The sequence below is a fragment of the Pristiophorus japonicus genome, chromosome 2, assembly GCF_044704955.1.
Source record: "Pristiophorus japonicus isolate sPriJap1 chromosome 2, sPriJap1.hap1, whole genome shotgun sequence".
NCBI classification, from domain to species: Eukaryota; Metazoa; Chordata; class Chondrichthyes; family Pristiophoridae; genus Pristiophorus; species Pristiophorus japonicus.
This window is the reverse complement of record NC_091978.1, coordinates 364,483,566-364,503,913: the sequence shown is the minus strand read 5'-3', so window position 1 is coordinate 364,503,913 and position 20,348 is coordinate 364,483,566. Positions and strand designations below refer to the sequence as shown.

Sequence of the window (20,348 nt, the reverse complement as noted above, 5' to 3'; positions counted from 1 at the left end):
TAGGTTGACACTCCCAGTGCAGTACTGAGGGAGTCCTGCAGGGTTGGAGGGGCTGTCTTTCAGATGAGATGTTAAACCGAGGCCCCGCCTGCTTTCTCAGGTGGATGTGAAAGATCCCATGGCACTATTTTGAAGAAGAACAGGGGAGTTATCTCCAGTGTCCTGGCCAATAATTGACCCTCAACCAACATCACTCAAAACAGAGTATCTGGGTCATTATCACATTGCTGTTTGTGGGAGCTTGCTGTGTGCAAATTGGCTGCCGCGTTTCCCACATTACAACAGTGACTACACTCCAAAAATTACTTTGTGACATTCTGAGGTCTTGAAAGGCACTATATAAATGAAAGAAAGACTTGCATTTATATAGCGCCTTACATAGGACCGAGAATGCAACGAGACCTGGGTGTGATGGTACATTAGTCATTGAAAGTTGGCATACAGGTCCAGAAGGCGGTGAAGAAGGCAAATGGCATGTTGACCTTCATAGCGAGGGGATTTGTGTATAGGAGCAGGGAGGTCTTGCTGCAGTTGTACAGGGCCTTGGTGAGGCCACACCTTGAATATTGTGTACAGTTTTGGTCTCCTAATCTGAGGAAGGACATTCTTGCTATTGCGGGAGTGCAGCGAAGGTTCACCAGACTGATTCCCGGGATGGTAGGACTGACATATGAAGAAAGATTGGATCGACTAGGCTTATATTCACTGGAATTTAGAAGAATGAGAGGGGATCTCATAAAAGCATATACAATCCTGACAGGACTGGACAGGTTAGATGCAGGAAGAATGTTCCTGATGTTGGGGAAGTCCAGATCCAGGGGACACAGTCTAAGGATAAGGGATAAGCCATTTAGGACCAAGATGAGGAGAAACTTCTTCACTCAGAGAATTGTGAACCTGTGGAATTCTCTACCACAGAAAGCTCATTGGATATATTCAAGATGGAATTAGATGTGGCCCTTATGGCTAAAGAGATTAGGGGGTACGGAGAGAAGGCAGGAGTGGGGTACTGAAGTTGCATGATCAGCTATGATCATATTGAATGGTGGTGCATGCTCGAAGGGCCGAATGGCCTGCTCCTGCACCAATTTTCTATGTTTCTATGACTACCGGATGTCTCAAAGTGCTTTACAGCCAATTAAGTACTTTTGGAGTGTAGTCACTGTTGTAATGTGGAAAACGCAGGAGCCAATTTGCGCACAGCAAGCTCCCACACACAGCAATGAGATAATGACCAGATAATCTGTTTTACTGATGTTGATTGAGGGATAAATATTGGCCAGGACACCGGGGATAATTCCCCTGCTCTTCTTCTAAATAGCACCATGGGATCTTTTACGTCCACTTGAGAGAGCAGACGGGGCCTTGGTTTAACATCTCATCCGAAAGACGGCACCTCCGACAGTGCAGCATTCCCTCAGTACTGCACTGGGAGCGTCATCTTAGATCTATGTGCTCAGGTTGCATGTTATTTCTTTCAGTTAACGTCACTGCCCCTTTAATCGATCTGATACCTTTCAAGAGCGCCCACTACAGGTGCAGCCAGAACACGCAGCCAAGTATGGCATCCGGTCACAGTACGTCGACACAGAAATAGGTGCCTCAATTTTCCTGACTCCAACCTGTACGTCCTCCTCGGGGAAAGTGGTAACAGGAGACAACAGGCAACAAGCCTACCAAGACTGTCACCTACCACCTGGAGGGAAGGTGACACTGGTGCTGAATGTCAACTCTCTTGTTCCCAGGACTGCAGACCAATAAGAACTTATGAACATAAGAAATCGGAGCAGGAGTAGGCCATAAGGCCCCTCGAGCCTGCTCTGCCATTCAATAAGATCATGGCTGATCTGATCATGGACAATGTTGAAAGAAGTTCAATAACCTCACCAGGTCAGGCAAGGTAACACACTGGTCACTCTCCCTTTTCTTCCTTGACCAACCTGGGCCACAGAACACTCTTTATCCTGTAATAGTAACCACTCTACAACTAATACTTCACAATTCACTCTGGTTAGGGGGGGGCACTACCTCGGGATTTTGCAGTATTACTACCCAGCTCCCCAAAATTACTCATCTGTACTGCCCTAAAACCCCTTCCTTCACTTCAACTGATAGCCCTACATCTCTTACACCATGCTTACACCATACAGGAGGGCAGAGAAAATGCTTCAAGGACACCTCAAAGTCTCCTTGAATAAATGTAACATCCCCACCGACTCTTGGGAATCCCTGGCCTGGGACCGCTCAAAGTGGAGGAGAAGCATCTGGGAAGGTGCCGAACACCTCGATTCTCTTCGCCGGGAGCACGTGGAAGCCAAGAACAAGCAACGGAAGGAGTGTATGACAAAAGAAGCACCCCACCCACCCGCCCCTCCAACCACCGTCTGCCCACCTGTGACAGAGACTGTAGATCGCGCATTGGACTCATCAGTCACCTGAGAACTCATTTTAGTGTAGAAGCAAGTCATCCTTGACTCCAGAGGACTGCCTAAGAAGGAAGAACACCATGCTACTTGCTAAGCACTCCTTAACTGATAGCCTTCCTTTATTTACTCAAACCTTGCAAGAGAAATTGGTGCACAACGCGCGTGTGAGGTAGGCCATTGAGGGGGGAATTTCTGCTTTTAGCCCTACGAAGAGAAGGCCAAGGAGCCCATGGGAGGCACTCTGATCTTGCCGTGTGGGAGATGACGAGGTTGGGGATATATAGTCAGTGCCAAGGTTAGGACACCTACACTGACTCCATGTGAAGTACCAGACAGACACAACCTTCCACCTCTTTCTCTTTGCTCTGAATCCCAAGGGGGGAACGGGGGATTGCTGCGGGGGTGGGGGGGTAATGCATTCCCATTCTTAGCTTCTATTCTGCAGATCCATCACAGAAGGAAGAAGATGATGGTGGAGGGCAGCAGAACCAATAGAGACCCAACTACCTCCTTGTGAACTGTGAGGATGAGGAGAAGGAAGATGAAAGAAAGAAAGACTTACATTTCTTTCACGACCACCGGACGTCTCAAAGTGCTTTACGGCCAATGAAGTACTTTTGGAGTGTAGCCAGGGCCTCAGCTTAACGTCTCAGCTTAACGTCTCAACAGTGCAGCACTCCCTCAGTACAGCTGTGATGACCTGCTGAAAATGGCGGCCGCTGCGGTACCTGCCCCCAGCTGGCGGAGGAGCGCTGGCCGCCATTTTGTCGCCATTTCACAGCGCGAACTGGTGCCGCAAACCACCCGAATTTCTCGGCCTCTGATTCTTACCAATGCATTTTCTGCGGCGAGGTTGCACAACTGGTTTCTTCCTTGGTCGAAGAGAGTGTCCAGAAGTAACACAGGTTCCCCTCTTGGAAAGCAAGACAGGAATCTGTCTGTACTTTATACACTTTAAGCGGACATATGGGTGATAATTGGAGAATTTGATAAAGTTAAGAAATGGAGTTGTGGCTAAGAATTTTGCTCTCCAAAATTACCCAGCCATATAGCAATCAAAAAATAAATAAATTCCATTGAATTTCGACCTATTTAAGAAAGAATTGCTTCTCTCTTCACCCACGGATCAGATTGTAGTTTAATCGAACTGTAATTATTATGGTGTTGTCACATCAACAGTCTAGTTCAATAATGTCCCCAGATGTGATTGCACAAAGAAATTATATTTTCTCTTTGCTGTATAGTTATTACGTTTTCAGCTGAGGGAGGTCAGCACTTGTACTGTTTTGAAGTACTGGGAGAAATGAATTGAAGTGGGAGAATGTGTGGGCAAGTCTTGATGTCAATACTGCGGGCGATGTAGGGTCGAGAATTTTGTGTCGGATGACATTATTGAAGCGTACAAGGCAAATAGAGGAGAGCTTAAGGGGAATAGTTGTAAATAAAATAGAGAACGTTCTCTTACAACCGGCTTGCTTACAGTTACTATTTCCCTTGTAACAAGATGGCAAGGATAAGAACTCCTGTGAGATTCCCATGGTGTTCTAAGATTTGGAGGAGGATAAGCAGTCATTGGGGGGAACAAGAAGAGGATAAAACCCCTGATTCGGAATGGTTGCATCCACGCATTTTAAAAGAATCTAGGGAAGAGATAGCAGGGGCATTACTATACATATTTAATCATTCGTCAGACTAAGGTGTCGTGCTAGAGGACTGGTGGATAACTAACGTAACACCTATATTTAAGAAGGGAGATAGACATATTCAGGGAATTATAGATCAGCCAGCTTAACATTGGTGGTAGAAAAAATAATGGAATCCCTACTAAAGGAGAAAAATAGAAGAACATCGAGAAACCAACAACATAATAACGAATAGTCAGCGTGGATTTCAAAAGCGAAAGTCTTGCTTGACTAAACTCGTTGAATTTTTTGAAGAGGTAACAGAGAGAGTAGACAATGGTAATGGAGTAGTTGTAATTTATCTCGATTTTCAAAAGGCCTTCAATAAGGTACCCCATAGTAGACTAATGAACAAGGTCAGAGAATGCAGAGTCAGGGGACAAGTAGCAGAATGGATAGCTCACTGACTTCAAGACAGAAAGCAGAGAGTAGGGGTAAAGGGCAGCTATTCACAGTGGCAGAAGGTGGGCAGCGGTGTTTCACAAGGATCAGTGCTGGGACCACTGCTGTTCATATTTTAGATTTAGAATCAAAAGCACAATTTCTAAATTTGCAGATGACACCAAATTGGGGGTAATACTGCGGAGGGCTGCAAGACATTACAGGAAGATATTAATAAACTTGCAGAATGGGCGTATAATTGGCAAATGAAGTTCAACACAGATAAATGTGAGGCATTACATTTTGATAGGAAGAATAGGGAGGTCATTTATCACTCGGAGGGTGCGAGTCTGGGCGGGGCAGAGGAACAAAGGGATCTCGGAGTACAAATACACAAATCACTGAAAGTTGCGACACAGGTTAGCAAGGCGTTTAAAAAAAGTAAACCAACCAAGCACGAGGGTTTATTTCTAGAGGCACAGGGGCCGAAATTCAGGGTCAGGATAAGGCCTGTTACGGCGGAATCGAGTGGCTGCCGTATTGCATTCCATTGGCTCGGGGATTTTTCGGGTGGTCCCCACTTCTACCCCGCCGCTGCCTACCGCCGTAAGCGCGTCATTAAAGAGCGCACCAGCGCTCTCCCGCAGCTCCATCCTACTCCGTGCGAAATTTACCTAAAAAAAAAATCCAAGCCATGCAGGGGCCCCCGCCAGCTTTTTCTTTCGGCGAATCTAATTTTTTGCAGCAGTGCGGCAGCGCGCGGCCCTTCAAGGGGAGGGCGCACTGCAACAGCCGCCATGTTTTTTTTGTTGCCGGCTGACTTCCCGATCGGCTGGACAATCACAGCCCCGAGTTCGGACGGGCTGCCAACCGGCAGCCTGGCACCGCCCCCCCCTCCCCCCCCCCCCCCCCCCCCCCACTGCTCGTGGGTGCCAGGCCATTGGCCCGGCCGAAACCCTCCCTGATGGCCCAGTGGCCGAACCTGGAAAATCGCTGCTTCTCTCCCCTTTGAATGAGGGCAGAGACCTGGTGACGCACACGCGCACTGAGTGACAGCGGCGGAGACTCGCCCCACCCCCACCCCCACTTCCGCCCCTCACCAGCATTTCCCGCCGTACTTCCGCCCCCTTTACGACCGACTTCCGGTCCGCTCCAAAAAAATTGCCAAAGAGCTGAAAATAGATCAAGAGGCCGCCTCGTCTGACGGGATGGTAAAAACATCTAAAAAAAGATAGGGGCGCCAGGTTTCCGATGGGCCTGAATTTCGGCCCCATTGAATTGAAAAGTAGGGAAGTTATGCTCAACCTGTATCGAACCTTGGTTAGACCGCACTTGGAGTACTGCGTGCAGTCCTGGTCGTCATATTATATATAGAGGCACTGGAGAGGGTGCAGAGAAGATTTACGAGGATGATACCAGAAATGTACATATCAGGAAAGGATGAACAGGCTGGGTCTCTTTTCTCTTTAAAAAAGAAGGCTGAGGGGTGACCTAATAGAGGTCTTTAAAATTATGAACGTTTTTGATCCAGTTGATACAGAGAAAGTGTTTCCACTTGTGGGGAAGAGCATAACTAGAGGACATCATCATAAAATAGTCAGCATGAAATCCAATGGGGAATTCAGAAGAAACTTCTTTACCCAGAGAGTGGTGAGAATGTGGAACTCGCTGCCACAGGGAATGGTTGACGTGAATAGTATCGATGCATTTAAGGGGAGGCTAGACAAGCATATGACGGAGAATAAATAGAGGGTTATGTTGATAGATTTAGATGAGGAAAGACGGGAGGAGGCTCGAGTGGAGGCATGGACTGGTTGGACCGAATGGTCTGTTTCTGTGCCGTATATCCAATGTAATGTAATCCTATGTAAGAAGAGCAGATGTGACTGTACTTCATGCATTATAAATGCACAAACTTCTACCCTAGGTCCCCACTTTCTGATCCAGATAATCCATCTTTGGCAGGTCTTCAGCACAAAGGGGCCACCACATGGCCCATGCCATCTCTTGGATGCAAACCTACTGACAACTTGTATCCAGGGGGACGACTATTGCTATTGGCAGGCACCGATGTTTCTTTCACTCGAACGCTCCAAATTCGCCACCGGTGAAGTATGCAGCATTTTCCTTCTAGTAAAATAAATTGGACAGAAGGTCCATCGTGTGCTCTGACCTCTGCAGCGAGATATGCTCCGGATGAGTGAAGCTGCGAACCGGGAACATGAATCATAGAATCATAGAAATTAACAGCATGGAAGGAGGCCATTCGGCCCATTGTGTCCGTGCCGGCCGACAAAGAGCTATCCAGCCTAATCCCACTTTCCAGCTCTTGGTCCGTAGCCCTGTAGGTTACAGCACTTCGAGTGCACATCCAAGTACTTTGTAAATGTGGTGAGGGTTTCTGTTTCTACCACCCTTTCAGGCAGTGAGTTCCAGACTCCCACCACCCTCTGGGTGAAAAAAGGTTCTCCTCAACACCTCTCCAATCCTTCTACTAATTACTTGAACTGTGGCTCAGTGGTAGCACTGTCGCCTCAGAGACAGAAGGTTGTAGGTTTAAGTCCCACTCCAGTGACTTGAACCCAAAAAGCTAGGCTGACATAGAAACATAGGGAATAGGCCATTTGGCCCTTTGAGCCTGCACCACCATTCAATAAGATCATGGCTGATCATTCATCTCAGTACCCCTTTCCTGCTTTCTCTCCATACCCTTTAGCCGTAAGGGCCATATCTAACTCCCTTTTGAATATATCCAATGAACTGGCATCAACAACTCTCTGTGGTAGGGAATTCCACAAGTTAACAACTCTCTGAGTGAAGAAGTTTCTCCTCATCTCAATCCTAAATGGCTTACCCCTTATCCTTAGACTGTGTCCCCTGGTTCTGGACTTCCCCAACATCGAGAACATTCTTCCAGCATCTAACCTAACCTGTCCAGTCCCATCAGAATTTTACATGTGTCTATGAGATCCCCTCTCATCCTTCTAAACTCCAGTGAATATAGGCCCAGTCAATCCAGTCTCTCCTCATATGTCAGTCTTGCCATTCCAGGAATCAGTCTGGTGAACCTTCGCTGCACTCCCTCAATAGTAAGAACGTCCTTCCTCAGATTAGGAGACCAAAACTGAACACAATATTCCAGGTGAGGCCTCACCAAGGCCCTGTACAACTGCAGTAAGACCTCCCTGCTCCTATACTCAAATTCCCTAGCTATGAAGGCCAACATATCATTTGCCTTCTTCACCGCCTACTGTACCTGCATTTCAATGACTGATGTACCATGACACCCAGGTCTCATTGCACCCCCCTTTTCCTAATCTGCCGCCATTCAGATAAAATTCTGCCTTCGTGTTTTTGCCACCAAAGTGGATAACCTCACATTTATCCACATTATACTGCATCTGCCATGCATTTTCCCAACTCACCTAACCTGTCCAAGTCACCCTGCAGCCTCTTAGAGTCCTCCTCACAGCTCACACTGCCACCCAGCTTAGTGTCATCTGCAAACTTGGAGATATTGCACTCAATTCCTTCATCTAAATCATTAATGTATATTGTAAATAGCTGGGGTCCCAGCACTGAGCCCTGCGGCACTCCACTAGTCACTGCCTGCCATTCTGAAGAGGACCCGTTTATCCCGACTCTCTGCTTCCTGTCTGCCAACCAGTTCTCTATCCACATCAGGACATTACCCCCAATACCACTCCCAGTGCAGTGCTGAGGGAGTGCTGCACTGTCGGAGGTGCCATTTTTCAGATGAGACGTTAATCTGAGGCCCCGTCTGCTTTCTCAAGTGGACATAAAATATCCCATGGCGCTATTTGAAAGAAGAGCAAGGGAGTTATCCCTGGTGTTCTGGTCAATATTTGTCCCTCAATCAACATAACTAAAAAACTGTTTAATTGGTCATTATCACATCGCTGTTCGTAGGAGCTTGCTGTGCGCAAATTGGCTGCTGCGTTTCCCACATTACAACAGTGACTACACTCCAAAAGTACTTCATTGGCTGTAAAGCGCCTTGAGACGTCTGGATGTCATGAAAGGCGCTATATAAATGCAAGTCTTTCTTTATAAGTCAATGCCCCCTGGTTATTGACTCCTCTGCTAAGGGGAATAGGTCCTTCCTATCCACTCTATCTCGGTCCCTCATAATTTTATACACCTCAATTATCTATCCCGAGGTGAGGACAGAGTTTGGTTTATCTGCAATGACCTTTTATGTCGACATTCAACATTCAACATTTAAATTCATGCTACTTGGGGGAGATGCCAGAATGGAGTAGGGGACTGGAAGGCTTTCAGTCGAGCCTTCAGGGCACCTCATTGAACGGGACAAAGTATCTGCACATCTGCTGTCTCTCTATTCTGATCACAGCTGTTAATGCGATTTCTACATGACTAGAGATGTTCATTCTTACAACGACAGCTTAAACTTTAATTGCATTTTTAATGCCATAAACTGTCTCAAATGCACCTCACAAAGGTGAAAATAACCAGTGGCGGAAGAAAGGGTGAAGGGTGAAGGGCAAATTGATAGGTTTTCAGCAGGTTTGTGACGGAGGGCAGAGAGGCAAAAAAAAGACTTGCATTTATATAGCGCCTTTCACCAACATCGGACGTCTCAAAGCGCTTCACAGCCAATGAAGTATTTTTTGGAGTGTCGTCACTGTTGTAATGTGGGAAACACGGCAGCCACTTTTCGCACAGCAAGCTCCCACAAACAGCAATGTGATAATGACCGGATAATCTGTTTTTGGTATGTTGATTGAGGGATAAAATATTGGCCCCAGGACACCGGGGATAACTCCTCTGCTCTTCTTCGAAATAGTGCCATGGAATCTTTTACATCCACCTGAGAGGGCAGACGGGGCCTCGGTTTAACGTCTCATCTCATCATAGTGCAGGACAGAGTGGAGTATTGAATCAGTGGCTCAGTGGGTAGCACACTCACCTGTGAGTCCGAAGTTTGTGGGTGTTGTGTAGGCATGCCTGTTCACCGTGTGATGTCTGTAACACTGTCATGCAACATTATACTGTACACACCTTACCGGTACACTAGAGGGTGCTGTTGCTGGAGACCCAGGTGTTGCCTGCACACGGCAGGTAACCCAGTATAAAAAGGAACACACAGCTTGTTGTCAGCACTCAGGAGCTGCTAATAAAGGACTGCAGGTCTGCACAGTTTAAGTACCATACCCTGCCTCATGGAGTCATTACAAAAGGTGCCTATATACACTACAGTAGGTTCAAATCCCACTCCAGGGACTTTGAGCACATAAATCTAGACTGACACTGCAGTGCAGTGCTGCACTATCAGAGGCTCTGTCAGGTGGATGTAAAAGATCCCATGGCACTATTTCGAAGAGGAACAGGGGAGTTATTCCCGGTGTCCTGACCAATATTTATCCCTCAATCAACATAACAAAAAAAAACAGGTTTTCTGGTCATTATCACATTGTAGTTTTTGAGCTTGCTGTGCAATTGGCTGCCACGTTTCCTACATTATAGCAGTGACTGCACCTCAAAACGTACTTCATTGGCTGTAGAGCGCTTTTAGACATTTGACAGTCGCGAAAGGCACTATATAAATGGAAGTCTTTCTATTTTATTCCTTTCAATTTGTGAAGGGAAGTACTCAGGAGGCCAGCAAGGAGAACTTTGGAACAGTGATGTCCAGTTGCGACAAAGAAGTGGTGAATGTTTTCAGCAGTGGTAGTTGCAGTGAGGCGTTGGTGGAGGCAGGCAAAGTTGCATGGTGTAAAGAGGTACTGTCAAACAGGATACCAAGATTAGTGCTCTAGACTGGTGCAGGCAGCCAGGGAGGGGAATGGAGTTCGGGCCCAAGGCCCAGAGCTTTAGGCGGATGTTGAACCGGATGACCTCAGTTTTGCTGATGCTGTGTTGAAGCAAGTTCTTGCCCAGTGTAAGAGCGAAAAACCTTAATCAGGGATAAAGTAATTCCGTGTAATTAATATATAAAGTAAGAAAGACTGAGAGTGAGGTTTAAAATGCGTTCATGGTAGAATAGCTGAATTAGGCAGAAACACTAAGGTCAGAGAAATTCGCTTAGGAGATAAGAACACCCACAAGATTTACGTAGTCAGCTCACAGAAATAATAAGGGGAGGCCACGATGTTCCAGCCACATGAGATAACAGGGACAATGCCTCTTTTAAGCAGAGAGTAATCATATGTCTGCCAAGGACATTAGTCTGAGAATTAGCCTGAGAAGACATTCCCAGAAATGTAACACATAACCTGTAGGGGGCTTTTCCCTAGCAACAGTCGCCAGAATTGTATGTACCAATGGAATCATTAGAAATTACTGTAACCAATAAAATTAATGTAACTGTACCACCCAATGAAATTGCTGTAACCTGTATTAACCAATGAAACACTTCCCCGCATAGTTCCACCATTTTGACTGTATCTGAACTGTATAAGAATGTAACTGCATAGCTTGTCCCATGAGATCGGCGTGGAGAGCACTCAGTAACGGTACTGATGAGGCCGGATCTCCCTTGATAAATCAGGTTTTAATAAACAACTCTTTTCTCCATAAAAAGCCTTTAATGTGAGTGTTCTATTTTTAACACTCCACAACACCCATCCACGACTCGTTGTTGGCTAAGCACAGAGATGGTTGAGGAGTGATGCATTGTGGAGGAGAGATCAATCTGGCTGCCAATAGCACACTTCAGAAAGCTGACCCCTGTGCCTGTGTATTGGGCCACCTAGCCGGGTATGGGATCTTGGGACATACCTGAGGTGACTTTGCAAGCGCAGGAAGAGAAGCCATTGAAGGAGATGTGCCGACTTTTACTTGGGACAGGAAGGAGTGGAACCAGACTAGAGCGATGGAGGTGAATGGTACAGGAGGATAGAGTGGTCGACCATGTAGAAAGGTCAAGAAGGCTGAGAAGGAATGGGACACTATGGTTGCAGCCACAGAGAATGTCACTGGGGACTGACCAAGAGAGGGGTGGAAATTCGGTTAGAGGCTAATTAAGGCGCTAATTATCGGCGGGATGGTAAATTTTGCGCCGGGAAATAGTTTGCGTCTGCAGCCACAAATTTAATCAGCTGGGCCCTGGGTGTGGGGCGGAGCGCGAAGGGAGGCGTTCCACACCTCTCTCAGGGCGCTACGTCGGCTGAGCAAGCGAAAATCCCCGAGCTAAAGAGCCGGCCTCGAAGTGCCCTGAGAGAGACTTCCCTGGAAAAAACAATTGTCAAAAAAAACACACCCAATACCTTGCTCACCCCACATAAACATAAATCGCAAATATAAAAAAAACAGAAAAACCATCACACTTACCCGCTATATTCATTCCTTCCCTCACTGTTGCCGGAACAGCTCGGACTGCCTGCTTCCCCAGGCAGCGCCACTAGGATGCGCTACAGGCTCAGCACCAAACAATAATCATCGCGCTGTCGAAACCGGGGGCGTTGCACACCGGCTCGACGCCACGAGGGAGGGTACTGGTCACTGGGACCGGCACCGGCACACTGAATGTGCCGAGCGGCCCCGGACCCCTTTAGCGCCCCTGTTCCGACCCTTTCCAGGGGCGCTGAGCGACCCAATTTCTACCCCGTGATGTCGTGCACCGAGTCAAAATTGGATTGAGGATATGCTTTGGTGAAAAGATGGTGAAATGCTATAAAATTTACCGCAACCCCGCATTGTAAAATTGTCTTTTACAACAGGGAACGTGACATTTGGGCAATTCAACCAGTACCCGACACCTCTCTTTTAAGCATTGCACACATTTGCACCCCTCTTAACATATTCCAATCAATTATTAAAATGTTCAGTGCCATTATTTCAAACAAAGCAGCCCTTGTGATACAACATAAGTCGAGAACAAATACATAAAATATTCATACAAAATAATATAGCTTGAGGCCGAACTGAATGAAGCACATCATAAATAATATATTGTCAGTCATGCCTGTCTGATTATGATATGCTGAGCATCATTCACTTTTAATAGTACAATGTATTTAATAACAGCGGACAAACTCGGTAGTAACACAGATGTGTTCACTTGAAAGTCCTGTGAGTTAAGTAACGGAGATGAAATAATAACTGAAGCTACACACTGAGCAGAACTCCAAAATCTCTCCCTGAATCATCTGGGGACACACCGAGTTACTGAATTCTATCTTCCTCCTCCAGGACAGTTTAAGATTCTGCTGTTTTAGCGGATGTAAAGGCTCCGTACTCTTTGTTTTGTTCCTCGGATGTCAGGAACAGAAAGGAATTTGTTACATGTTTGATGCTGACAGCAGCTGACGCAAATGAGAGAACCTGGGCCTCTCTGCATTTCCTTGTTCTCAAATCCCTCCATGGTCTCGCCCCTCCCTATCTCTGTAATCTCCTCCAGCCTCCACAACCCTCCCAGATCTCTGCGCTCCTCCAATTCTGGCCTCTTGCTCATCCTTTGATTTTCATCGCTCCACCCTTGGTGGCCGTGCCTTCAGCTGCCCGGGCCCTAAGCTTTGGAACTCCCTCCCTAAACCTCTTCGTCCCTCTACCTCTCTCTCCTCCTATAAGACGCGCCTTAAAACTGTCATGTATGTACATTCTGTTTGTGGCCACCAGATGGCGTCATTGTTGGAGGCCACTGAGCAGCGCGCACATGGTGCTGCTCAGGTATAAAAGGCCAGCCATTTTGAGAGTCAGGCACGTTGGGCCAAAATAAAGCAGAGCCAAGGTTATGCCTTGCTTAGTTAAACAGTACTCAGTTTGAACCTTATTTGCATACAGGGATGGGGTACTGAAGTTGCATGTTCAGCCATGAACTCATTGAATGGCGGTGCAGGCTCGAAGGGCCGAATGGCCTACTCCTGCACCTATTTTCTATGTTTCTATGTTTCTATAACAAAAACCAACCTCTTTGACCAAGCCTTTGCTCATCTGTTCTGATAGCTCCTTCTGTGGCTCGGTGTCAAATTTTGTTTGATAACGCTCCTGTGAAGCGTCTTGGGACGTTTTATTACATTAAAGGCGCTATATAAATGCAAGTTGTTGTTGTCGTTCCCAAAGCTCTCCAGCACTGGAATTTATCTCGAGGCCTCTGGCAAAGCAGCTTACTCCAACTTCCATCATGGACCGCCAAATCTCTCTCAAGCCACTCAATGCTTATTGACCCAACAACATCGGCCCTGAAATCCCGAGGAGGGCTTCCCACGGGCAAATCCTGAAAAAATAGAAATAAACTGCGCACTTACCTGGAGCTGCTGCGCACATTGAGACTCCCGATCCACAGGCCTCCTCTCCCAACGATGCGCAGCGCGTGCACGTCGGCACGTCTGCAGGAGTCGTGTGTGCCTGGACACCCAATCACAGGTAAGTATTTTCTCATTCATAGTAATAGAAGATTCCTAAGTTACAAATCTCCATACTATGAATGAGAAAAACCCCAAAAAGGACAAACACTATACAAAACATTTAAAAAACACCTCACACAATAAACTAATAGAAATTAAAAATGTTACACACAATTTCTAAATTTAATAAATTCCCGATTTTTAAAAAAGGTTCAGATTAGGGTTTAAAATAACATTTTCTGAGTGGCAGGGTTTTAACATAAATGTGTTTTTAAAATTTTTAATTCAATAATGTTTTTTCTATGTTTTTAAACTCTGACGCCTGTAGAAGTAGGCTATAGGCCTGCTTTTTCAGGCGCAGGATTTTAAAGGACATTTGCTGGGCAAGATATTTGTAAATATCGGAAATCTTGCCCTGCAAATGTCCTCGCTCCCGAGATACGGAGGATCTGTCAAGCCAGAAACTTGACAGATCGGAAAAGCCGTTTCCAGGGCACGTGAATTGCGCGCCAAAACCCGGCTTTTCTGATGCCTTCCCGGGTCCGTAAAAACTTCTTACCAACCTGGGGAGGCCGGAATTTCAGGGCCATCATTTAGCAGTTGAAACTTCTATCAGTACAGAGGAAGATGCCCCAAATGCTGATCCACTCCCCATCCCCCTCTTGATTTCCACTACCTCCCGACCCTTCCCACCCTTCCCACCCTCTCCCCCTTCCTCACTTACCCGAGGGCTCCTCCAATACCAACAGAGGCCTGAACTTCCATCACTCTTCGCTGCTTGGTGCCTCCATGGAAATGCGGCCCAATATCGGGGAAGGGGCCTCGGGCCTAACAATTCGGGCGCAGGGATCATTCCCAGCACGACCCCCACCACCCCACATATCCAGAAATGGGAGCAGCTGAAATTCTAGGCCTATCTCGTTCCAAAGTTGAGGAAGGTCACATGAGGGCATGTGATAAATCACGAAAGGGAGTGAAGGATTATGGGGAGCGGGCAGGGAAGTGGAGCTGAGTCCATGATCAGATTCGCCATTAAGTTATTAAATGGCGGAGCAGGCTCGAGGGGCCAATGGCCTACTCCACTCCTATTTCTGATGTTATGAAATAAGGACTTTAGTTTAATCCCCGAGTTTGCTTCAAGTTGCCTTGCTGTTGGACAGAGAATGGTGCACTCTAAATTGTAGAAACCAAAAGCTGAGAATAATAGAAGAATCGTATGATACAGAACAATGATACTTTGCCGGCTCTTTGAAAGAACTATCCACATAGTCCCACTCCCTCTTTCCCCATGGCCCTGGGAATAATTTCCCTTCAAGTATTTATCCAATCCTCTTTTGAAAGTTACTACTGAATCTGCTTCCACCGCCCTTTCAGGTAGTATTCCAGATCACAACAACTCGCTGCGTAAAAAACAAGGTTATCTCATGTTGCCTCTGGTTCTGTTGCCAATTACCTTAAATCTGTGTCCTCTGGTTATTGACCATTCTGCCACTGGAAACAGTTTTGCCTTATTTATTCCAGCAAAACCCTTCATGATTTTAAACACCTCTATTAAATCTCCTCTTAACCTACTCTTCTCTAAGGAGAATAATCCCAGCTTCTCCAATCTCTCCACGCAACTGAAGTCCCTTATCCACGGTACCCATCTAGTAAGTCTCGTCTGCAAGGCCAGGCTATCCTTCCTAAAGTGTGGTGCCCAGAATTGGACACAATACTCCGGGAACCTTGATCAATTCTCTGAGACACTGCTCCTGAGAAAACTATCTTGATTAAAAATACCCCAAAATAATGTGTATTTCCCATGAGAATCTAATAATTATTCAGTGTGAATTATTGCTGGGGACCTTGGGGGTTCTCTCAATTGATTGCATGTAAATCGGTTTTCCACCAATCTCTGTCAAAGTTACTGATGCCCATCGATAGAATCCCCGAGGAATAGAAACATAAAAACATAGGAAATAGGTGCAGGAGTAGGCCATTCAGCCCTTCGACCCTGCACCACCATTCAATAAGATCATGGCTGATCATACAACTTCAGTACCCCATTCCTGCTTTCTCTCCATACCCCTTGATCCCTTTAGCCATAAGGGCCACATCTAACTCCCTTTTGAATATATCTAACAAACTGGCCTCAACAACTTTCTGTGGTAGAGAATTCCACATGCTGACAACTCTCTGAGTGAAGAAGTTTCTCCTCATTTCGGTCCTAAATGGCTTAACATTTATCCTTAGACTGTGACCTCTGGTTCTGGACTTCCCCAACATTGGGAACATTCTTCCTGCATCTAACCTGTCCAATCCGTTCATAATTTTATATGTTTCTATGAGATCCCCTCTCATTCTTCTAAATTCCATTGAATATAAGCCTAATCGATCCAGTCTTTCTTCATATGTCAGTCCTGTCATCCCGGGAATCAGTCTGGTGAACCTTCGCTGCACTCCCTCAATAGCAGGTATGTCCTTCCTCAGATTAGGAGACCACTTCACTAGATTAATTCCTGCGAAGAGTGCAGTCCTCGAAGGAGAAATTGAGTAGAATGGGCCTATATTCTCTGGAGTTTAGATAAATGAGAGGTGATCTCATTGAAATTCTTAGGGAGCTTGACAGAGTAGATGCTGAGAGGCTGGCTGAAGAGTCGAGAACCAGGGGTCACAGTCTCAGGATAAGGAGTCAGCCATTTAGGACTGAAATTAGGTAAATTTCTTCACTCAGAGGGTTGTGAATCTTTGAAATTCTCTACCCTAGAGGGCTGTGGCTGTTGGGTCAATGAGTATATTCAAGACTGAGCGGTAGATTTTTCGGACACTAAGGGAATCACGGGATATGGGGATGGGGTAGGAAAGTGGAGTTGAGGTCGAAGATCAGCTATCATCTTATTGAATGGTGGAGCAGGCTTGATGGGCCGAATGGCCTACTCCTATTTCTTATGTTCTTATGTTTTTACATGTTTCTGAGCTTCAAACGAAACAGTTAGGGATATGTCTACGCTCTGTATAAAGTTGAAATTGTTTTTTTAAAAGCTATAATTCGGATCAGCAAACTTCATTTTTTCTCCATTTAACCATGCAGCAACATCTAGTCCTCAGTTCAAAAACTTCCAACCTATTTAAGTTGGCAAGTAAACTAAGATTGCTAGGTAAGGGTTGGTTTTGTTATATATGCAGACTATAGATATACTCTCTGTGTAGTCACTGTATAGTTGCATAAGGTGGAGACATGTTACCTGATATACTATCAATAAGGTTTACACTGTGTATATACTATGCCGGCACCACTAGAGGGTGCAACTGGTGGAGACCGGGGTTTCCTACCCCTGTGGCAGAGGCTGTCCACCAGAGGGCACTGCGGTGGGAGATCTGAGGGTCACCTGCATAGGTGTGCAGGGCCCAGTATAAAAGGCTGCCCACCATGCTTGTGCCTCACTCTGGAGTTATGAATAAAGAACCAAGGTCACTACAGTTTGAGTACAACACATTGCCTCGTGGAGTCATTCATAAATGCATTACAGACATAACAGGTTTGAAATCAGATGAAATCGGAATGAGAAAAGCATCATAGAGGCAGGTGGTATAGATAAAGGAACATTGTTTCACTAAACTGTGAAAAGAAATGAATGATAGTTTAGTAAAATATTGTATTTACCAAAGGGAAGTACATTGCAGGCAGTTGATTACAAATTTGCATTGCATTAATAGCACAGAAGCAGGTTATTCCATCCAACAGGTCTATGTTTATGCTCCACACGAGCCTCCTCCCAACTTTCTCATCTCACCCCATGAACATAATCTTCTATTCCTTTCTCCCTCATGTGCTTATGTAGCTTCCCCTTAAATGCATCTATACTCACTGGAGTTTAGAAGAATGAGAGGGGATCTCTTAGAAACATATAAAATTCTGCCGGGACCGGACAGGTTAGATGCAAGAAGAATGTTCTCGATGTTGGGGAACGCCAGAACCAGGGGACACAGTCTAAGGATAAGGGGTAAGCCATTTAGGACCGAGATAAGGAGAAACTTCTTCACTCAGAGTGTTGTTAACCTGTGGAATTCTCTGCCGCAGAGAGTTGTTGATGCCAGTTCATTAGATATATTCAAGAGGGAGTTCGATATGGCCCTTACGGCTGAAGGGGTCAAGGGGTATGGAGAGAAAGCAGGAAAGGGATATTGAGGTGAATGATCAGCCATGATCTTATTGAATGGTGGTGCAGGCTCAAAGGGCCGAATGGCCTACTCCTGCACCTATTTTCTACGTTTCTATGTTCGCCTCAACCACTCCCTGTGGTAGCGAGTTTCACATTCTCAGCACTCTCTGGGTAAAGTAGTTTCTCCCGAATTCCCTTTCTTGATTTATTCGGGAATGTATTATATTTATGGCCTCTGGTCTCCCCACGCAAGTGGAAACATCTTCTCTATGTCTACCCAATCAAATCCTTTCGTCATCTTAAAGATCAGTTCACCCCTCAACCTTCTCTTTTCTAGAGAAAAGAGCCCCAGCCTGTGCCGTCTTTCCTGATGGGTGACACTTTTCAGTTCTGGAGTCATTCTCGTTTTTGCACCTCCAATGTGTGATGTACTTCGCAAATTTAGAATGTGATTTTGCACCTATGTCACGAGCAAGGCACAGAGCAGAGGGAAGGAACAGTGGAAGGTGACCACTTTAGTGCCCATTATCATGACATTTGCCAGGGGGCTGTATCTGAGCTGACTACCTTTCCTTTCAACTGGAGCATTGATGCTCTAAATGGAGCAAAATTAAATGGAGCACATTATCTATTTTGTAAATGGAAGAAAAAGACATTTAAAAAAAAAATTTAATTGCAGCTTAGGGCGAAAGCTGAACTCTGTTTATCCAGAATCACGCACTTTGCAATCTCCCACTCATGCACATCGGCCAGCATGCAATCTAATCTAACACTTTTGGAAAAAGATTTACAGCTGGTGTAAAGACGTGAGAGAAATGCACTGTACCCTTCTGATGCCTTCCTGGGAATCCTTCACCGAAGTTTCTGTGCCGTTACCTCTGTTCATCATCCTCCACATCTGGGCGTACATGTTGTCTCTCTCAAAGGGGTTCATTCCTTTCACTTGGACGTGCTCGTACACAGCTGACTCCATCACTGTGCCGTAGGGAATGTCTGTTTGCTTGGACAAATCCTGCAGGGACCTTTTGGGTCAAGAAGAAATACAGGTGTAATGTATTTGCTTCATGGGTTCTTTGTTTAAGAACTCATAGCAACACATTGCTATTGAGAACTAGTTGGTTCATTAACAAAAGGTTTAATAATCACACTACACATTACCAGTTCATCCACCAGGCTCACAACCACCCGTCTCATTGTGGATCCCCCGAACCCAACTGGCTGGTGTTTTATTGAGTCTTGTGAACATTACGTGACTGGCTAAGCCACTCCCAACTCAACAGCTCTACAACTATTTTGAAAGACACAAAATCAAATGCACCCTTATTAAAGAGGCACTAGAACGTTCAAATTAACAAATTCAACTTTGGAATATCAAATTCAAATTTGGTTGCCAGGGGTGATGATGCACTCCAGTCCCTCCGGCGCCCACCTCTCGCGGAAGGCCACGAGCGTACCGGTGGACACCGCGTGCTCCATCTCCAGGGACACCCTGGCCCGGATGTATCAACAGTTCTATAAACCTGTGAGCATACTCACATGTACATACATTACAACAGGATAAATAAATAATGGCAATTAAAAAACAAATCCTAAATACAAGATCAAATGTAGCTTACCCGTGCCCCAAAGCTCTGATTGTTAATTTGAAGGAAAGCTGCAGGCCGCAATAAATTTACGTTTAATTCACTAAACACTTTGCTGATCTCAGAAGCTCTTATTACGGAGCATTTGTTGATCCTTCACTAATCAAGGTGGCACGGTATGGTGGGGCTCCAAGACATGATGGCAATAGAGTGGTGGGAAGCAGGTTCATACCTTGCACTTCACACACATTGGGCCGAAGATTGCGGCCTCTCCGGGGGTGCGTTCAATGTGCGCACTCATCTGAAGAAGCCTCGTAAATGCTGGTTCTCGGACGTATCCCCCGGAGCAGGACATCTGTGGGCGGGGATTTGGACTATTTGCCCAACTCTTGCCCAGCGAATGTCCTTCAAACTCTTACGCCCGGCAAAAGCAGCATAAGAGTTTTAAACCATAGAAAAATTAATTGTAATCACTAATTTTTATATTAAAAAACCCTGTCCATTAATGTAAGTTTATTTTTAACCCAATTAAAACACATAAAAAAAAAATTAAAAAAAATAGTTTTGTTTCTAAAACATTCAATTTCAATGAATTTTAAGTATGCAAGATTTTTTTTAATTTATTGTGTTGTGTTTCTTGTTTTGGGGGTGTTCTCATTGATAGTAATGGGAGCTCGTAGAAACAGAACTCACCATTATTATCGATGAGAATAGCAGATGTCCATTGGTGGTCCAGGCCGACGTGATCCCAGGATACGCTCCTGGAAGATATGTTCCCGTACGCTGGAGTGCGAAACTCGGCCTC

General features: G+C 45.7%; 1 protein-coding gene across 1 annotated transcript in view; it reads right to left on the bottom strand.

Annotated features, from left to right (window-relative positions):
- The window catches only part of grid2 (glutamate receptor, ionotropic, delta 2), a 467,741-nt gene that overhangs the window by 138,755 nt on the left and 308,638 nt on the right, over window positions 1-20,348 (bottom strand). Inside the window, exon 12 of the mRNA XM_070859425.1 lies at window positions 18,787-18,982. Coding sequence (XP_070715526.1) covers window positions 18,787-18,982 — 196 coding nt within the window. The remainder of the gene's footprint in view (window positions 1-18,786; window positions 18,983-20,348) is intronic.